General features: G+C 47.5%; 2 protein-coding genes across 5 annotated transcripts in view; one reads left to right on the forward strand and one right to left on the reverse strand.

The window, feature by feature from the left end:
* The window catches only part of CCDC177 (coiled-coil domain containing 177), a 45,319-nt gene extending 42,764 nt beyond the window's left edge, over positions 1-2,555 (forward strand). The window contains exon 4 of the mRNA XM_075927332.1: positions 2,492-2,555. Coding sequence (XP_075783447.1) covers positions 2,492-2,540 — 49 coding nt within the window. The 3' untranslated portion in view covers positions 2,541-2,555. The remainder of the gene's footprint in view (positions 1-2,491) is intronic.
* PLEKHD1 (pleckstrin homology and coiled-coil domain containing D1) overlaps positions 2,404-20,998 on the reverse strand; it is a 46,106-nt gene continuing 27,511 nt past the window's right edge. For 2 of the 4 annotated variants that reach the window (XM_006130294.4, XM_075927338.1), the window contains exons 6-13: positions 19,318-19,370; positions 16,123-16,217; positions 15,327-15,420; positions 12,910-13,088; positions 11,333-11,465; positions 9,730-9,874; positions 5,528-5,677; positions 2,404-5,000 (exon numbers count right to left, since the gene is read on the reverse strand). In XM_006130294.4, the coding sequence (XP_006130356.1) occupies positions 4,840-5,000; positions 5,528-5,677; positions 9,730-9,874; positions 11,333-11,465; positions 12,910-13,088; positions 15,327-15,420; positions 16,123-16,217; positions 19,318-19,370 (1,010 nt within the window). In that variant the 3' untranslated portion in view covers positions 2,404-4,839. Of the gene's footprint in view, positions 5,001-5,527; positions 5,678-9,729; positions 9,875-11,332; positions 11,466-12,909; positions 13,089-15,326; positions 15,421-16,122; positions 16,218-19,317; positions 19,452-20,998 lie in introns of all 4 variants that reach the window. The other 2 variants (XM_075927337.1, XM_075927335.1) reach the window with 2 other exon arrangements.

Raw genomic sequence — 20,998 nt, forward strand, 5'->3', positions numbered from 1 at the left:
GTATTTAGATCCCATCATTCTATGGCTGCGTCTAGACTGGCAAGTTTTTCGGCAAAAGCAGCTGCTTTTGCGGAAAAACTTGCCAGCTGTCTACACTGGCTGCTTGAATTTCCGCAAGAACACTGACGATCTCATGTAAGATTGTCAGTGTTCTTGCGGAAATACTATGCTGCTCCCATTCGGGCAAAAGCCCTCTTGCGCACATGCTTTTGCGCAAGAGGGCCAGTGTAGACAACGTGGTATTGTTTTGCGCAAAAAAGCCCTGATCGTGAAAATGGTGATCGGGGCTTTCTTGCGCAAAACCGCATCTATATTGGCACGGACGCTTTCCCTCAAAAAGTGCTTTGCAGAAAAGCGTCTATGCCAATCTAGATGCTCTTTTCCACAAATGCTTTTAACGGAAAAACTTTTCTGTTAAAAGCATTTGCGGAAAATCATGCCAGTCTAGACGTAGCCTATATGTATATTTGGGATTATGTTTTCCAATATGCATTACTTTCCATTTGTCAACATTGAATTTCATCAGTGATTTTGTTGCCCAATCTCCCACTTTTGTGAGGTCCCTTAGTAATTCTTCTCAGTCTGCTTTGGACTTAACTATCCTGAGGAATTTTGTATCATCTACAAACTTTGCACTTCCCTGTTAACTCCATTTTATGAATATGTTGAACAGAACTGGTCCTTGAAAAGACCCCCTAGGGGACACAAATATTTACTGCTCTCCATTCTGAAAACCGGCATTCATTCCTACTCTTTGTTTCCTGTCATGTAACCATTTAGTAATCCAGTTTCATATCCTTTTCTTAAGCAACTGGGATTGGACACTGGGGTTTTAATCTTTATGTTCTTATTTGATAGCTGAGAAATCCAGCTCTCTCAGAACACCCTGACCAAGAAACACTCAAGTTTGCTTGCAGAGCACAAGATCTTTCTTTTGCCTATTAGTATATATGTGTGGTGTGAGGCAAGATAGGGTATCCTTAACAGACACACTAATTCACAATCAGAGGCACTTTGGGCATCAGGGAGTTTGCCTTATTCATGCTTTTAGTTATCATTCGTAGTGCATGAAGCCACAGCATTGTGTTCTCTCGCCATGAAATAACGTGCTATGGGAGATGGAGGGTAAGCTGAGTGTGGTGGCTTTTTCTGAAATGAAATGCTTTGCCGTCCCATTGGAAATACACTTCATCTCCTCAGATAATCTGCTCCTAAACCTTGCTGCACAAGGGCTCTGCTTTAGGTGTCTGCACCTGCTTTTTCTAATTTTCCCGCCTTCTCGTGGTCCTGTGCAGCATCTGAAAACTCAGCTGTAATAACAAGGGCATCTGTGAGACGTAGCTATTAAGTGGGACTTAGAAAGAGAGAGCCTTAGCATGCTGCCCAGTGCATTGTTGTACTAATACTGACTTTGGCCTGCAGGTGGCTGCATGCTTTCAGGAGTAACCACTATACAAGCTCCCTAGGGCAGTGGTCTCCAACCTTTTTAACCACAAGATCACTTTTTTAATTTAAGTACAATGTAAGATCTACCTCAAAACCCAAATACCCTTCCCTTCCTTCCCACCCCTTCTTTGAGGCTTCGCCCCTAGTCCACCCCTTCTCCAAGGTCTCATCCTGCTCATTCTATCCTCCTTCCTCTTCCTCAAGCACTTTCACCAGGCTGGGATAGGAGGTTGGGGTGCAGGCTCTGGTCTTGGGCCAAGGGATTTGGAGTGTGGGAGAAGCTCTGGGCTTAACCCAGGGTGGGGTACAGGACAGAAGCTCTGGGAAGGAGTTTGTGTGTAGGGGGAGTCATGTCTGGAGCAGGAGGAGGTTCAGGGCTGGGCCAGGGGTTCAGGAAGCAGACACTGGCTGGGCACCATTTAACTGAGATGGCTCCTGGGTGGTGAAGCAGTGGAGTTAAGGCAGGCTTACTCCTGCCCTGGCCCTGCACCATTCCTGTAAGCAGCTGGCATGTACAGCAACGGCTCCATGGCACCATGTGCTGCCTCTCATCTACAGGCATTGAGCCCACAGCTTCTACTGGCCATCGTTCCCCATTACTGATCAACGGGAGCTGCAGGAGTGGTATCTGCAGGTAAGGACAGCGTGTAGAGACACCCTGCCCTGTCTCTCTCGGGGGCTGCAGGGACATATGAGCCACTTCTAGGAGCAGCAATTACCACAGACAGGGATAATGACTCCAGCCACAATAGGCATTTTAGAACTCACACTCACTTCACTCTAGAAATTACTGAAGACTGCTACAACGATTTGATTGATTTTTCATATGGGAGAAGTGATGATCAATACTGCAATTTCACATAAAGACTATACAAACATCCTCTTTAACGATGCTATATTATTTCTTATGTAACCAGTGTGCTGTATCCTGAAAGTAGTAGCTCTGTATAACTGATATTGTGGATTTCAATATTTATTGCTGCCAAATGGCTGCAGAACAAAGGTGTCATGGTAACAAATCAAAAGCTGATTTTTTTCCTCACAGGGATCTGGATGTGTCTTACATCATCAAGCGACAAAGAGTCTACAGTTGAAAATTAAACGGTGTTTTGGTCAGGAAGGTGCAAGGAAGAATAGACTCCAGCTTGCTCTCCCATAGCTGTATTGGCTCTGGCGGTGCTGAAACAATTTTTATATTGGCAGGCAGATGGTTGGGTGCTGAGAGCCATTGAACCAAACTGGACACTTTGTGTACAATAGAAGCCACTACAAGTCAGGGGGTGCTGTAGCCCTCCCCCCCCCAGCAACCAGAGTTCCAACCCCCATGATTGGCTTTGCAGAGCAAATAGGAGCTGAAAACACAAAAGGATCAAAACTGTTAAGGAGGCATTTTGACAAGGTCACCTATCTGATGATGCTATTTTATGCCTTTGATGTTGGACAGTGAAATCACTGGGCAGAGCCCATTGCCTGGCTGAAGGATGCCTGCCACTGCCTGCACAAACACATACAAGGAGGCAGGAACTCCATGACCTCTCCATACATTTTCTGCTTATTGCACAGGTGATCATTGTTTGGCCCTGCAGCGTGGGGAGAGTTCTGTGTAACATGCAAAACTACGCTTCGAGCTCAACGAGCACCATATTAAGTGAGACAGTACAAGGCTTGTTCTAGCCTCACTACTGCTGCCTACCTATTCATCACACTTCATAGACAGAAAAAGTGGCCTTCCAGAAAGAGCAAACGAGCAGGTACTTTAAAGCTAAGACCCTGGGCCTCTGTCTACCCAGCAGTGTTAGTTCGGAATAACTGATGTTATTCCAAAATAACATAGTCCACGTCTACAGTACAAGCAGTTATTTCAACATAATATCAAAATAATGTCGAGCTGGAGGGCTGCTTACTCTGACTCCTCTAGCCCTCATTGTACGAGGAGTAAGGGAAGTCAAAGGAAGAGTGCTTTTTCTCGGACTTCCTGCTGTGTAGACAGCACCAAAAGCCAAATTAAGCTATTTCAATTTAAGCTACGCAATTGCTGTAGCTCAAGTTGCATAGCTTATCTAGGCTTTAGCCTTGCTGTGTAGACATGTCCTCGGTGAATCACTTAACTCTTCTGTGCCTCAGTTCCCCAATCTTTACAATGGGAATATTAATTATACCTACCACATAGAATCATAGAACACTAGAACTGAAAGGGACCTCAGGAGGTCATTGAGTCCATTCCCCAGCCCTCACGGCAGGACCAAGCACCATCTAGACCATCCCTGACGGGTCTGTCTAACCTGCTCTAAAATGTCACCAGTGATGGAGATTCCACAACCTCCCTAGGCAATTTATTCCAGTGTTTGACCACCCTGACAATTAGGAAGTTTTTCCTAATGTCCAACCTAACCCGCCCTTGCTGCAATTTAAGCCCATTGCTTCTTGTCCTGTCCTCAGAGGCCAAGTGATATTCAAATGCTAAGTACTATTATTACTGTATTCTGTGGGCCATGCTGGAAAGGGAAGGGAAGGGAAAGCCCTGATCTATCCACCGGGCACCTCCATTGATAACACACGAGTGAACCATGCCTGGTGTCCATCCTGCGACAACCTGGACAGCTGTAGTGAGCTGGGTTTTTGGATGCTAATACAAACCAGTTTCTGAACTGAAACCTGGTAGATGGCTGAGCTGACAATGGCGGTGTTATTCTGGGCAATGAGGAAGCAAACGCTCCTCAGTCTGTGTGTTAATTAAGAGTGGTAGACTCTGTTGCTGAGTTCTCCTGACTCACCCAATCCCCTGATGTCTTGGGCATGGATGGCAATGGCAGGCACTTTCAGCCTCGCATATTACCTGCTTAAAGGTAGCTACATCAAGAGACTGTTCGGGGCTTGACGTCATTGCACGTGCTTCATTGGTATAGCTGCAGTGTCTAGGAAACATGATAAGGAATATCCCCCTTCACAGCACAGATCCCAAGGGAAGGATTGGAGCAGCAGAGAAAGAAGGTGAGACAGATCAATTGGACTGTTCCCCCTCCCAACTAGCTGGACATTGGCTAAGAAAGGGGTTTATGCACAATGCCTACATTTGGCAGCAAAGCTAGACTGTAAAGAAATGACCAGACATTCTCTAAGCTAAAAGTGTGCGATCCATGTTAACAGTGCCCGGGGTACTTTGGCAGAACACATCCGAATGGAAATGACTGAAGTAAAGCAAGGTGACTTGGGGGGATTGCAGGGAAAGAGACTGGCACTGCTCAGAAATGCAAGCTAAAAGCCACACCCCTGGAGGGGAGGGCAGTTGTTGCATGCATCCATCCTTTTCCCTCACAGGAACAAATCCCCCAGGGGGTTAACTTCTGATGAGCTGGAGATCTGAAGCCCCTTCATGATGGGAAGGATCAGGATTCACTTTTCATCCCCAGATGTGGATTTTTTTTGTGACATCATGATTTGATAGAGGGTTTCCCGAAAGTGCTGGTCCCGGCTCAGCCTCTTGGCTGCCTCCTTCAGCTCCTCAATGTTGTCATCTTCTGTCTGGGAGAAGATGAACGACTGGGACTGTTTCACTGAAACAACAACAGCAGTAAAACAGCTGAGCATTTCCATGCTGGAGACACCACTGATCAAACAGAGGACCAATGCAAAGCAGTTAGAGCCAAGTAGTGAAATCCCAATTACCCGGGGGAGAGCACTTGGATAAATCCAGCTTGCTCTCCTCCGAGAGGGTAAGAACGAGGGCAAGACATTCCCCTGCTTTACTGCTGCCAGTCTGCACAGGGAAGCCAGAAAGGGGCTTCCTGTGGATGAACCACTCAAAGCAACTCAGCGGCAGTCGTGCGCTGCCCCAGTGTGCACCCAGAGAGCCGATGGCACCGATGGGTTCCCCCACATTGCCAGGGATGCAAAAAGCCAGGGAATTCAGGTGGAGAATTGGTGCCTGATGTTCCTCTGCCTGCAGCTCCGGGGCGGGGGATGCTGCAGGGGCAAGAAGCCCCGAGCCCTTATGGAACGTGTTCCTCAGCTCCACCACCAAACCTCCCACCTCTGCCCCCACTGCCCAGGGCATAGTAGGGGAACAGCCGCCATCACTTACAGTCATTCCATGAAGCGCTGGACCTCCTACGGTGAAGCCGGCAGCTCTTTATTCGGCGGGTGGCAGCCTTGTGGAGGTACACAGAGTTCTTCATGATCACAGGCATCTTGGCTTCCAGCTCAGCAGTCCGGATGCACTCCTCAAAGAACTCTGGGGGGAGGGGGAAAGAGGTCCCAAGTGAGGGAGGCACTTTGCATATTAACACAGGCCCCAGCGGGCCTGTCCCGCTTAGGCAGGCTAGATACCAGGTATATTGTCCTGCTCAGAACAGTCCTACACTGCCCATGGAGATGGACTAGATACTGGTACCTTGCATTTCTGTAGCACCACTCAGATCTGGTCTTGGAGCCCTTCATGCAAACCACCCCCCCACATAGCCAGGGGACAGTGCATAAAGCAGTTTGAAAATAAATGGGGCATCCATCCTAACCTAGTAGCATCAGCTTTGGTAAAACACCGCTTAAACCGTGTCCCTTGGTGACCCTGTGCACTTCAAGCAAACTTTTTCCAGGTCTGCACTCACTAGCAACCCCTGCCCTTACGCCCCACCTTTCACTCTAAGCACTGTCGGGCGGCAGCAACTTCTAGACTCAGTTGATCCGTGCTGGATTCAGATGGGTGAAATGAAGCCACAAAAGTCTATCACCAGTCCCACATCAGCCATCTACTCCCCCTCAGTTATTCTTACAGCTGCATAAGAATATTTCAGCATCACAGTCAATAGCCAGGAGCCAGCTAGCTTTTTTTTGCTCGATAGTTAGGAGAAAGTCTGTCTTCACATGTCTCCAGAAATGTGACACTTTGAAGCACTACTAGACATGTCAGGTTCAGAGCCTGACATCAGCAAAGTAATGGAGTCAGATGGAAGGTGTGGCCACTAGTGCGCACAGCCATATTCCACAGCTCAGTGAAAGCAGAGAGCAGGACTGTGCCGCTGCATTACTTGTTTCTCAAACGCTCTGCAGCAATGGGGTTCCCCAAGTGGAAAAGAGGAAGTCCTGCAAATGTTCCCATATTTTTCCAAACAAGAAGAATGTGTAAGTCTCTCTCCTGATGAGCTGTGGAAAGGGAAGGGATTAACAACAATGGCAATGTGGACACCTGCTAGGCAAACATTTCTGAGCAGTTCTGCTGGTGTATTTCTTTCCTGACCTACAGCATTTACTGCTGTCCCAGCCTCAGTCCCGCCCACCCAGTTCTGCCAATGCACCCATGTCCTGACCTGCCACATACCCTTCCGTTCCAGCCCTAGACTCAGTTTCCTCGGATATGCCAGAGCACCTCCTCTGCCCTCGCCAGCTACATCTTTGGCCATTCCAGCCCAGCACTCCTTCCCTATCCACACAAACATGCCTCAAGTCTCCCCTACAACTCCCCCGTGAGTCACAGACCCCCAGATATCTTTGCTAACACATCTTGATTCTGGTCTGAAAGAACAGGAGTGAGAAGGAGGTTGCAGGGCAGGCTTGAGGTATGGCCTATTGGCCCCTCACCTTTATAAGCCCTTAATTCACCTACACTCTTCTTTCAAGAGGAGACCCAGTAAAGCCTAGGGCATAAAATTAATTTTTTTGCGGGGGTGGGGGGGAGTTCTAGCCCCTGTGCAAAAAGTTACTCACCTTCTCTGTGCCAGAGTAAAGGTTTCTGTTCAGATAACTCAACACAAGGTAAAATTCTGTGCTGACAATGTAGATCGTGGACCTGATTTTCCATTTACTAAGGCCTGGTCTACACTACAAAGTTAGGATGACACAAGGCAGCTTATATTGACCTGGTTGTTTATGAATCTACACTCCAGTTGGCCTCCCACTGTCAACGGAGTAATACTGCCTACTTGAGCTATGTAGAGCCGTGGGCAATGTACTCCACTTGACACTGTGCAAGTAGAGACCCTGAGCTACTTATGTCAACGGTTAACTGTCCTCCAGCAGCTGACCCACAATGTCCCACACTGACCATGCTGGCCACTTTTGTGGACTTTGCTGATCAGCATTCCAGAGACCAGCAGTCCCCGTTTACTTTTGAAGCCCGGCAAATGTTTTAAATTCTTTTTCCAGTTTGGTGAGCACTGTAACAGTTCTCCATTGTTGTGTGCAACTGCCCAACTGACTATGCTGTCTCCACACTCTAGACACATTGCTGCCAAGTTTACTCTTTCATATAACACTGGCTATATCTACACAGCAGCGTTATTTCAGAATAACGTAATGCGCATCTACACAGCAAGCCCATTATTTCAAAATACATTTGAAATAACAGGCTTCTTACTGACTTCCGTAAACCTCATTTCATGAGGAGTAAGGGAAGTCGGGAGAAGAGTGCTCTATTTCAAAATAACCGCTGTGTAGACAGCGCCAAAAGTCGAAATAAGCTATTTCGACTTAACTATGCAATTAGTGTAGCTCAAGTTGCAGAGCTTATTTTGAGTTTAAGCCTTGCTGTGTAGATGTGCCCACAATGACTACGGGTCACCAAATGAAATTAAGGTAGTAAGTTTAAAACAAACAAAAGGATGTATTTCTTAAAACCACACACAGTCAACTCCTTGTCAGAGGATGTTGTGAAGGCCAAGACTATTAACATGGTTCAAAAAAGGGCTAGATAAATTCATGGAGGACAGATTCATTGATGGCTATTAGCTGGAATGGGCAAGAATGGTGTCCTTAGTCTCTGTTTGTTGGAATCTGGGAATGGGCGACACGAGATGGTTCACTTGATAGTTACCTGTTCTGTTCATTCCCTCTTGGGCACCTGGCATTGGCCACTGTCTACTGGGCTAGATGAACCTTTGGTCTGACCCATATGGCTCTTCTTATGCCTCGAGTAGATAGGAGATATTGGATCTCTTGGGCCTATGGGGAGAAGATGCTGTGCAGGCACAGATCCCAACCAGCCATAACAACATGGACATCTATGAGCAAATTGCTCAGGGGATGTAGGAGAACAGGTACTAAAGGGATCAATCAGCTGCAGTGCCCCCTATCAGCCAAGGAGCTGCAGCAGGCATCAGATCAGAAGGCCAGGCTGGCACAAAATCAACTGGGTGTGAAGCCACAGACCTGCAGTTTTTACAAAGAACTACATGGCATCCCCAGCAGAGAGCCCACCGCCATCCCCAACAGCACTGTGGATATGTCTGGGGAACCCAAGTCACAGGTCTCTGCCATGAACAGCAAGGGAGGAAGAGGAGGAGTATGGGAGACAGGTGGTGGGGGAGCCAGCTGTGCAGTGAGCCAGGGCCTGTTTCCGTCTCCAGTGCAGTTCAGCCAGCCCGTGTGCTGGAGCAATGCAGTGGAAAATCTTGCCCTTTGTTTTGCCGCTACTTTAGAATCTACTGGGGGTTCAGGTAAAATGGACGGAATGAAAATCACTTATATTCCTATGGTGCATCTCACATTCGGGATCCCAAAGGACTTTACACTGTCTCTACACAGGTCTACTTCATGCCCCCAGCACAAGTGAAGCCTGGCAGGTCTTTAACAGCTCACAGCAACACTATTCTACATTTTAGGCCAGGAAGTGAAGAATACTGCATCCAATGTGAGCTTCAAGGGATCTGAGGAAGGGATAGTTACCCAATGCTGAATCATCCAGGACCCTAGAGTCAATCCCCTTAGCTCTTGTTGAAAGCATGATTGGAACTTCCGTGATACACGCTCAGGCACTGGGCTTTCTGTCTCATCTCAAAGATTGTGCTTCCATCAGCACAACACCCCGTAATGCCAGACTGAGACACTGATTCGATACGGAGTCCCACACTGAGCACCAACCAAACTGTGATGGCAGCAACCTGACTGCTCCTTCGGCGGCTGCTGTCCAAACACAAAAGGACCAGAGGAAGGACTGTAGGGTGGTGGAATCACAGGCCTGAGATGCTGAGTTCCATTCAGTTTTGTTCCCTGATCTGCTGCAGGTTTCCTGTATGACCTAGGACAAGTGACTTTCTCTCTCTATGCCTTGGTTTTTAAATCTGCAAAACGAGGAAGAGGAAGAATAACATTGTCCTTCCTCGCACGAGTGTAAGGCTTACCCAGGCTTGCAAAGTGCACGGGGCAGGTGCTGTCAGAGTGCAAACTTTTTGAGAGCTCACTGCACACCACCTTGCTTAGCCTTCAATGTCTGGGGACACAGGGCTTAGTGAACATGGTCACTTCCCTGAAGTGTATTCACCAGCAGAGTGGGTTGGAACACGGATGACTTACTTTTCAAATTGCTGACATCGGTTTTCATTTTCTCCTCCTTCTCTTGGTTGCGATCCAGAGAATTTAAGCCTTGCTCCAAGCTCTGTAGCGCTTCCTCAGCCTCCCTCAGTCTTTTCTCCAGATCCATACGCACCTTCATCTCAGCCTGAGGATAGAAGGAAATCAGCCACTCCGAGAAACCATTCAACACAGCAGTAATACTGCTGCTGATGCAGGAGTTATAAGGAATTCTAAGCTGAGAGTGGTATTGGATATGAAGAGATAAGGACAGGGAGAGCCAGTGTAGATAGAAACCATGTAAGCTGTTCGTTAGCTCCTCAAATTGAACCCCTCCTTGAGAATCAGCAGTGTTTGGGTAACACTCTGTTACCAACTTTCTCATTTCACAGCTGCCCTCACCACTGTAGGTTCTGCTTGGAATCAGAGGTATTTCAGGTCCATAAGAAAGGTGGGTTGAGCAGGTATTGATAGTGGAACAAAAACAAGAAATATATGAAACAAAAAACAGGACTGTGTAGCACTTTAAAGACTAACAAGATGGTTTAATAGGTGATGAGCTTTCGTGGGCCAGACCCACTTCCTTTGATCTGAGGAAGTGGGTCTGGCCCACAAAAGCTCATCACCTATTAAACCATCTTGTTAGTCTTTAAAGTGCTACACAGTCCTGTTTTTTGTTTCAGCTGCACCAGACTAACACGGTTACATTTCTACCACTAAGAAATATACAGAATCTCATGGAGGGAAAAAACCCTGTCCTTGAGACATTTCTAGCTAAATATTACTGACTCAAAGGTAAAAAACATTCAGACTGAACCACACATGAGAAGAGAGGTGGAAATCCATTTTCTTTTGCCCTTTGGCTAAAATCAGACACTCTATCAGGGGAGTGTATCCTGCTTTTCTGAGTGGAAGTGTGTAGTGATCTAACAGACAAAAGGTTCTCAGTGTGCAACATGTAAGTCCACTTATTGATGTGAGTTTGACATGGGACAGCCAAGACTCTTCATAGGAATAATTTGGTGCAGACTGCAGCCCAGTCATGTCAGCAGGTGAGGTCCTATAAGCCTCACTGATCCCATTCAGCTCTGGTATTGATCTGTAAATACCTACAACATGTGGGTCTTGGCTGGTTGAGGACCCTATCTCTCTATGCAGCACTATGACAGCTGAGAACATCTGGAGTGTCCAGGAATCCCTAGATAAGAACATTTGGTTGAAGCGGCAGGCCAATCTCTCAGAGGATGACCCTACTCAGTGGACTTTATCTGGGTGCCCCATCAGAGCCTAAACCTGTTGATCTAAAGATGTGGTAAAAGTCTCCACTCTATCCACTCATGCTTTTTTGCCTCTAAAGCAGAATGGCTGATCATGGAGATTTGGTGGTTCTCCAGAGACTGAGTTGGGTTAACAGTGTTCCTAAAGCATTTATCTGACCAAGTGCAGGCCCCAAAGCTTTCCCAATTCCCATCTCAGGCCTCCAAAGAAAAACTACAACATACTTTAAGGTCCCTGAAGAAGTCTCCAGCTGCAGCAGAGAGGGGAGGAGGAGAGAGGCTGCTGGCTCCAAAGCCAGGGTGGATTGAGCAAGCAATGTGCTCAGTACCTTGAGGTCTCTCTCTGTCTGCTGTTTCTCTGCAGTCAGCTCTGAGAGTGAGTTCTGCAGCGCCTGCGACTGAGAAGAGTAGAATTCCCGCTCCTCCTCCAAGGCTCGGGAGCGCTCCTCATTCTCCTTCATCCTGCCACACAGCACAACAAAGAAGCATTAAAAGAGGCCCCTCCCTGGCCATGGTAACTCTCAGAAAGCAAAGCAAAGCAAAGCAAAGCAGGCCTTGGCTGGAAGCTGCTTTGATGAGTCAGAAAGACCAGAGCTGCTCTTGCAAGTCCAGTTGGCCTCAGTTTTAGTTGCACATATTCACTGGGGGCAGTTCCCCTGGCACTTTCTCTCCATTTTTGAAACAGGTCACTGTAATGATCCTGGAGTGGCAGCGTGTGGGAGGGAGGGTGAAGTTCTCTATCCACAGAACAAGTCCATCAGCAGCATGTGATCCAGGCCTATTGTTGGGCTAATGTGCCTCATTCCTGACCAGAAAGCAGCACGGAGTCAGAAAAGAATTCATCTTCCATGGCCCATTCAACCCTTGGCCTCTCTGCTCAGACTGTCAAGTGTCTGCCAGATGAACACAGGGAGTTAGAAAGGCCAAGTAGCTCATTTCACACTGGCATCCAGACAGCACAGCCACAGATGGTCACACTGACCAGAATGAATTTGAATCTGCCTGGCAATCGGCACCATCTGTCCTCCTCCTCAGCCCACATCTGTGAGGGGAAAGGATGGGAGATCTAACAACTCTGTGGAAGGCTGCTGGCCACCAGAAAATTAGCCTGTGTTCATGAAAACGGAGAAAATGCTTTAAAAATGTTGACAGTTCTAAGTCTGGGATGGTATTTTAGTGTCGCTGTGACGGGGCGAGCAGGCCCCGCACTGCAGGGCTGGGAGTAGCCCAGGCCCAGCTGGCTGAGAGGGCCCCACCCTTCCAGCCCTGCTGGTCATGCTCCCAGCAAAGCCAGTATATAAAGGAAGAGGGAGTGCGGCAAGGGAGGGGGCAGCCTGAGAGTAGGAGGGCCCAGGCTGCAGCCCCAGTGTTCCTGCTGCAGCTGGAGCCCGAGCCAGAGTGGTAGGAAGCAGCCCAGGGCAAGGACTTGCAAACCCTGCTCGGTGTGTATCGGCTGGATCCCCCACCGAGCAGGCAGGAGTAGGAACCCCTGACTACAGGGCCCTGGGCTGGGACCCAGTGGAGAGGAGGGCCCGGGTCCCCCTACCATCCCCTTTCCGCAACCGGGGCAAACACACCGGTTGAGAGAGGCTTTGGCCAGAGCTAGGCCGCAGGTACCATATTTGCCCTGATCGAAGGGCCAGGACTTGTTGCCCTGAGAGAGGGGCCGAGACTTTCGGGGACTTTGGGATATTGTAGATGCCCAGGGAAAAGGGTCCGGAGGGAAACACGGGCCCGGAGAAGGGGGCCGCAAACCCCGTCTGGGGCGTAACCCCTGACAGTCGCCTCTTTACCATGACCTTCCTGCCGAGTAATGGTAGCTCCCTCCCAATACCACATTTTCTCTGCAAGGAGTAACACTACGTCCTTCCTCCTCTGGGACTCTACACTACTTTCCCCATCTTACCTTCTCTCTGCCAAGACTTTCTCCTCCAGCAGCTGGTGCATCTTCTCCTCAATCTGCTGCAGGTTGCTGTGCAGACCCCCGCTGGGGTTTGGCTGCTTGCTAGCATTGGCCAGGGGCTGAAGCTGGCTCTCATTCTCCTCCAGCATCTCCAGAGTTCTCTGCTTTTCCTCTGAGAGCTCCTTGGGACAGAGGAGGAACAAAGCACATCATTACTAGCCAGGCCATCGATGATCTGACATTGGTGTTCCTGTGGCTAGGCATCTTCCTAGATGGCTCTTTATTGCCGCTCTTTTCCTCCACCTACTTAAACCTTGGATCCCCCTTTCCTCCTGCAATCCTGGGAGCAATCGCCTCCTTTGTCTTCTCTCTTTATGTAGACAGATGGGCCATCATCTGGGACTTCTCTATAGGAATCTGCCAATGCTGGCACAAGGTCAATCAGCAGAGGGTGCTCTAGGAAAGGGGAACTTTGCTTCCTCCTTTCACCTCTAATACTGTACAATCTCACGGCTCTTCCTCCTCTTCCTTTCAGGCCTCTCTGCACCCCTGCTTCCCCTATGTACCAGAGAGGTCTCCCTTTGCCTGCTGATGAATCCCTATGGTGCTATCAGCTACAGGGGGAGGACACATGATGTAGTTTTCCTCTGTCCTGCTCAACCCACTGACTGGCCAGGACAGAACCATTCCTTCCTTGACACTGTCACTCTCAAATGCTGTCATACCAGGACCTGCAACAATGGCAGAACAGACTAGGATAGGCATAATGAGTGACCTGAACCATGGCCCGATGCTCAAACCCTCCTTTGAAGCTGTGATGCAAGGAGAGGTGCTAGCCAGCACTTGGTAACTAAAGGGTTAAACTACTGGTAGCTAAGGGGGTTGGCAGGGTGCCAGGAGAACCAATGGGATACAGTGCTGAAATCTGAATTGAGGTGACCTGCCTGCTCTCTTTGTGTGAGTGTTCTAAGTTAGCTAGAGGAAGTAAGATGAAGTAATCAAATGGAATTACCATACCTACCAGAAATGCTGGGCATGGGAATGGACTGGGCCTTGAATTACAGATCACCACAGATCGTGAGTAGCTAGAGAAATGTATGTTCAGTTGCTATCAGGGTATTTTTCTTTATTTTGCTCTTTGGTTAAACTTCTCTGTGTGAAATCCATGTGCCTCTCTCCCCCATTCACCGTACCTACGTTGCAGCCTGAAGAGACTGTTTCTTTGAGTTTTGATCAGTTCTTTTCTTAGTTGCTTTGTAACACTAGCAAGCAAGTAGGCTTTTTCAAGTATATCTTTTTGTTTTATTAATAAAATCACCTTTTTAAAGGTGATGATTTGATTCTTGTGCCCTGGAAGGTGACGGGTCTGTGTGTATGCTTGCCTGGGCTGAGAGGTCAGCTACTAGAGACTACAGGGCTTTTTTTCTTTTTCAAGCTCTCTTGTGGTAAAAGAGCTTGGGGTGCTCTTCTGGAAAAAGTTCAAGTGAGTCTTCCTGGGTTTTAAAAGAAGGAGTTGAACACTTGGTGGTGGCAGCCTATCTCCCAATATCAGTGAATCTGTGACTCTGGGGAGTTTTTGTAAGCAGAAGCCTATAAAAGCAAGGTATTTTTAAGGTCTCTTGTGGGCCCCCACCTCCTGCACTTTTAGTGCCAGAGTGGGGAACAGCCCTGACAAAAGCCTGAACCAGGCAGGAATTTCAATGCCTGGTTTTTGCCCACTGCTCAAACAGAAGCTCAAACCACCTAGCAAAAAAACAACAAAACTGAAGAACAAGAGCATGAGAGAGGATCTGCATTATGGGAAAGTTCTACAGAACAAAAAAGAAATTAAACTAGCATGGTTCTATGCTCATGTCTCTAAGAACCCACAGACAATAATACAGAATGAGAGCCTTTCCCTGGGGTTTTTGGACTATCCTACAGAGTTCAATGGAAAATAATAGGCCATATTCTGGGTGCTACTGCACCCAGGCACCAAGGGATTTCTCAGAGGGTATAAAGCTAGAAGAGTCACCCTGACATGGGGATTGGAATAGTGGAGGGAAGAGGGGTGAATGGAGTTCCTGTGCCACGTTCTCTGCTGGTGTAAGATTCCTCAGGGACCATATGCAGTTTTACATTAGAGCTGCCACCAGGTTGTTGTAATTTAGACCAGGGAAGTAGCCATTTGAAAATCAGGGAGCTACATCTGACTTCTGGACCCTGACAACTCCAGCCCTGTCCTGAAGAGATCTCAACATGGAGGAGATTTTACCCATTTATCCTAGCTACAGAGTTCTCTAGGATGGATCTGATTCTCCATCGAACTCTATAGGCTTTTAAAGTAATTTCTACAGGGCATTATTGGTTTAATCCCTGGTTAGTTCCATAGAACTTTCCCCCAAAGGTTGTTACCACGAAGGGGAAAATCTGTCACTCACCTCCAGTGTTTTTTGTAAGGACTTTGTCAGGCTTTGCAGCTCCTTCTTTTCTTCCTCCACTCCTTTGAGGGACTGGGCTGTCAGTTCCAGCTCCCTAAAAGGCAACAATAGTGCATGTTGTGGTGGGGATTGTAACCCCACGCTCACTACCGGAGGCTGTAGAGGTGGCCATTACCATAGGATGCTCCAGTACTGATTTGGAAGGGGAGCTGTCAAGAATCAGAAATGCCAGGCACAAGCTAACTTAAGACTGAGCTGGAGGGAGATGCTCAGAACTCTCTTCCTTTACAAAAAGCGGAGGACGCATTCCTTCCCCTCGGCTTGGGTGGCCGGCTTGGGTACCTTGGCTGGTATGGCGAGAGCCTCTTTCAGTCGACTTTAATGGCTGCACATGGGCATATGTGCATCACAAATTCTAGGCCCTGAGGGTCCAAATCCATCCACAGCGTCACTCCATTGACTTCAGTGCAATTGTGGCACAGTGACTGCTAGTGTCTGGTATTGTGGCACACGTGTGCCAACAGCGTACAAATGCTCCCGTACCATAACTGGCCAGAAGCTTTTGGACCTGAGAGGCAGAAAAATTGCCCTAATCTGCAATACGCACCCAGTTGTGTGCTTATTGCCAAGCCCTTGGAGCGTATGGAGTGATCACCTTCCCATCCTATTTACACTGCTCTAAAAAGGTTGTTTGGGTCCGGATTGGTAAGCGAAATGGAGATTGCTTCTCTCCTGCCATGAGAGTGCTAGCTGTCTCGGCGCCCACCTGGTTTTCTTCCCAGCCCGGCTTCATTACCGTTTGATCTGCTCTTGTTCCAGCCGTAGCTCCTGCACCACTTCTTCAAACTGCTGTTTCTCTGCCTCTAGCACCTGGTTAAGACGCTCCAGCTCCTGCAAAGTCACATGAGGAGATAAGTGCACTGTAGTGCTCAGAGGGCTAACTGGTGACCCCTGCAGTAACTCAATTCAATTTATTGTCACATTACCCTTTTTTCACTTGGCCGCCTCACCATCCCACATAGACACTAGTGTTGCCTCTGAATCCAACACAGGAAAAACGTGATCATGCATAATTATGAAATCGCAGAATCATAGGAATGTGTGGATGGAAGGGACCTCCAGAGATTATCTACTCCATCCCAGTAAATAAGGCTGGACCCAGTAAACCTAGATGATCCCTGACAGGTGTTTGCCTAACCTGTTGCTAAAAGCCATCAGTAACAGGGATTCCACAAATTCCCTTGATAACCTACTCCAGAGCTTAACTCTCCTTATAGGCTCAGAGCAGTAGCCATGTTAGTCTGTAACTTTCAAATCAAGTAGCCTTGTGGCACCTTAGAAACTAGCAAGAATATATAGAATCATGAGCTTTTCTGGGTAAAACTCCCTTCATCAGATGAGCTGGAGCGGAAATATCAGAGCCACAGTATTTATAACGTGGAGGGGTAGAGGAGTAGCACCTGTTAATTGTAGGACTGGTGCTAAGGAAGATAATTAAGTGAGCTGGAAGTGTCTCATTCTTAGCTTTGGATATAAAAATGTAGTTGTTAGAGGCAAGGAGACTGACACAGGTCCTACAATTGCCAGGTTAAGCCAGATTTTCTAACCCTTTTATCGTTTTTTGTTGCTTTCCTCTGGGCTTTTTCCAATTTGTTCACATCTTTCCTAGAGTAGTAAGCCCAACACTGCACACAGTATACCCCCTGGTGCCTCACCAGGGCTGAGAAGAGTGAGTCATTTACCTCCCAGATTTTACATATGACACAGTACACCCCAGAGTGATATTACACACTGCAACCCCTTGTTCATATTCTATGTGTGTTCCACTATAGCTCCTAGAATGATCCTTTTCAGCAGTATTCTCTGACACCTAGCCAGTTAGTCCCTGTTTTGAAGTTATGCATTTGATTTTCCTTTCCAATTGTATGTAGTGCTTTGTATTTATCATTCTTGAATTTTGTTTTTGTTGAATCCAGACCAATTCTCCACTTTGTCAAGGTCATTTTGAATTCTAATCCTGCCCTCCAAAGTGCTTGCAACTCCTCCTGGCTTAGTGCCATCCACAAATGCTATAAGCATATTCTCCACTCCATTATCCAAATCTTTAACGAAAACACTGAATAGCACTGAACACAGCACTGACCCCTGTAGGACTTCACTTGAAATACCCTCCGGCTACATCTAGACTGGCATGATTTTGCGGAAATACTTTTAACGAAAAAGTTTTTCCGTTAAAAATATTTCCGCAAAAGAGCATCTAGATTGGCACAGATGCTTTTGCGCAAAAAGTGCTTTTGCGCAAAAGCATCCGTGGCCAGTCTAGATGCGATTTTGCGCAAGAAATCCCCGATCGCCATTTTAGCCATCGGGGCTTTTTTGCGCAAAACAGTTCTTCCCTGTCTACATTGGCCCTTTTGAGCAAGTATTCTTGCGCAAGAGGGCTTTTTTCCGAGTGGGAGCATGAAAGTATTTGTGCAAGAAGCACTGATTTTGTACATTACAAAGTCAGTGCTCTTGTGCAAATTCAAGCGGCCAGTGTAGACACACCCTCCCTGTTTGATAGCAAACCCTTGATAGCTATTTTCTCAGTCCAGTTTTTCAACCAGTTGTGCACCCACTTTATAGTAAATCTGTCTAGACCACATTTCCCTAGCATGCTTCTGAATACTGGCACTGAGTAGTGTTTGAAATTTGTGCTAGCTGCTCTCCATAACCAGCGATTATGTTTTTAATCATCAGTGCCTTGTCTACACTTGGTGAGAAGTGATGTTTAAAAAGGCTGATAATTCACATGCTTTAGGTAAGATATTTTAAAACACAGCTCACCTTCACAGTCTCCACAAGCCTATGCTACCCAATCAGAATGACAATTTTTTTTTTTTAAACCACCAGAGTTTTATACCTTGCATGGGAGAAGAGTCTGGCTCACACAGAACAGCAAAGGACTTTTGTCCCAGCACAAAACGTACTAAAGTTAGCCACTCGGTGAAGTACTTATAGCAGCTCCATTAGTGTTATAGAGCCATTGACTGAAACTGGCAAGATAAATTAATAATAAAGACTGTACATCCATATGGCAGATCCAACAGTTCAAACAAAGTGCACCCTTCCAAACCATTTCTGTGACACCCCTCAGGCCTGGAGAATGTCAGACCAATTACGCTCCATGTAGACTATATTTTCCTACCTACTTTAGGAATAAAGTCCCTCAAAACTGCCCTTGCTCCTGTCTGCTATCAGTGAATGTTAAAGCACCCATGGCAAGCTTTCTAAGAGTAGGGATCCAGCCCTGTGCTCATGATTACTCCCTCTCCACTGCTGTACAGCACGTTTACTAGGCAGCTGCTCCAAAGGAGCTAGAAGGGAGCCTAAGTTAGCCCGAAAAGAGGGAGAAGTGGGACCAGCCACTTCTTTAGACTTCAGAAGGGAGCAGAAACTTTCTGAATCCTTCTCCCCCTCAAGAAGACAAAGTGAAGTAGGAGGGATCTTTGAACGTCTTTGTGGTGATATAGTGAGAGATCAGGGGCTGAAAAGGTTCCAATAATTTGGGTTTCATATCAGCATTTGAATTATTATTTATTGGAACTGAAAATCCACTGCCCCATCTCTTTTGAATTTCACCCATAGCTGCCTGCCTCTGCTCACGACAGGAATGTGGGCCAGGTACTGCCGCTGGTCAAGGCTGAGGTAGAGCAGCAGTGCTAATGACAGGCAAGGACTAGAAAGAGAGTCCTGACTGCAGAGGCTCTTCAGAGAATGTTTTTATTCTCCGTCACAACAACTTTCAACCTTTCCTACGTGTGACTAAATGCTAACATGAAGGCGGGTGAGAGGGTGCAGTGAGAAGAGCAGGACTGTCATCCCTTCACTTGTCCAAGGGGCATCTAGGAGCCTTTGGGCTTCACATGTCGCTAATCCCTCCCCCCCCAATCAACACATTGCCTAAGGATAGGAAGGGATATGATTTGACTGGCTTTGAACAGGAACTCACCTCCTTTTGCTCCCTCTGCAGGCACAGCTCCTCTGTCTCTTCCATCAGTTTATCTGCAAACACACACAAACACAGGCCAAACGCAGGCAGGAAAGCAATCGATAATGCGATGGGATGTTGATGTTCCCGAGGCCCTGATCACACAGAGATGGAGAAAGCAGACTTCCCTATTCATTGCACACATTGAGCTGGGAGTTTCCTAAGGCCAAGGCAACTTTAATGGGATTTTCTATTCTCCTCCTCCTGCCAAATATGTAACAACACTAATACTTGGCGCTCCCTCGGACGTCTTCCTGCTAAGACTCTTACCACATGTCAGGGCGGGGACCCTCATGTGGGGAAGGAAAATATTCTCTCCATGTCACAACTGGAAGAATTCTTTGCTGGAGGAACTCAAGCAAAGGCAGGTTCAGTCACTTGCCCAAAGTTTCACACAGGTCAGTTACAGAGGCAAAACAAAACCCAGCTGTCTTGACTCCTTGTCCCTTGCCCGTACTAGCAGGCCACACACTTGCCACACCCTGAGTCATGATCTCTGCTACCAGCCACCCTGGCCTAGCCCTCATTTCCTTTAATGCTCACTCTTGAGCTCACTTCACCTCTCTAGTCAGCAAAATTTGCTCTTTCCAAGGTTGCCCTTATCTGTGTTGTGCTGACCATCAGCTACTAGCAGGGATGCCACCAGCCATCCAGTGTGATGACAATAGCGCCTATGTCCCATTTCCATCTCTGGGGCATAACGTTGTGAAGACACTTGGTCACACTATTATGATGTCCCTTCAATTCTCTTGCAAAGCTTGAAGTCTAAGAGATATTCCTGCGGTGAATGAAGTATCCCAGCCCTGCTCCTTCTTAAGGTCTCCACTGGACTTTGGACTCCTACCGGTTTATTAGCAAGGTCAGTCCCTAGACTTCCTGCACACTCTGATTAACCTTTAAGCATTACTGGATAGGAGACTGGACTAGGATTCCACAGAATGGGTTCAATTTCTAAGTCTGTCACTGACCTACTGGGGGCCATGGGGCAAGTCACATCACCGCTATGTGCCTCAGTCGCCCCATCTGTCAGACAGGTCTCCCATGGAAAGCATTTTATAAACAAAAGTTTAAAAGCACTAGCTAAGAGCTAGGTATTATTATTGTTAGACTCAGTGGAGTCCAGGTCTACACCTGGCACTCCTAGATGCTATGACAGTACAAATGAATAAGCATCTCATTACTCTGTTCTTTCTGAGAGCCTCTTCTGCTCCCCCTCCTGTTCCCTGGATCCTGTCCCATAAACCAAACCCCTTCCACTATTCCCCTGTGAGTGCTGGAGATGCTGTCAAAACCCCCATCATGCTACAGGCTGAAGAGCTTATGCTTCCTGCCCCATGTGCCTCACTGCTGCCAATATGCCAATTCTCCTCTTTCTTACAACTCCTGCCTTGTCTTGGGAGGATCAGGTCTTGCATGGTCTGGCTTCCTGATGCAATCCACCAATATGTGTGGATTCCCAGCCTGAGGGGAGGACTGGACACCAAAAGTGAGGGATGGATGGTCACTCCAGGAGCACAGGTGGTCGCAGTGGAAGGGCGACAAGGCAGTATGAGCACCTCCTCGAGTCTTGACCTGATTTCCCAGTGGCCAGAAACTCTCCTGTCCTCAAAGCCCTAACCATTGATGGGGCACTGATCGTTGA

Source organism: Pelodiscus sinensis, chromosome 4 (genome assembly GCF_049634645.1).
Source record: "Pelodiscus sinensis isolate JC-2024 chromosome 4, ASM4963464v1, whole genome shotgun sequence".
Lineage (NCBI taxonomy): Eukaryota > Metazoa > Chordata > Testudines > Trionychidae > Pelodiscus > Pelodiscus sinensis.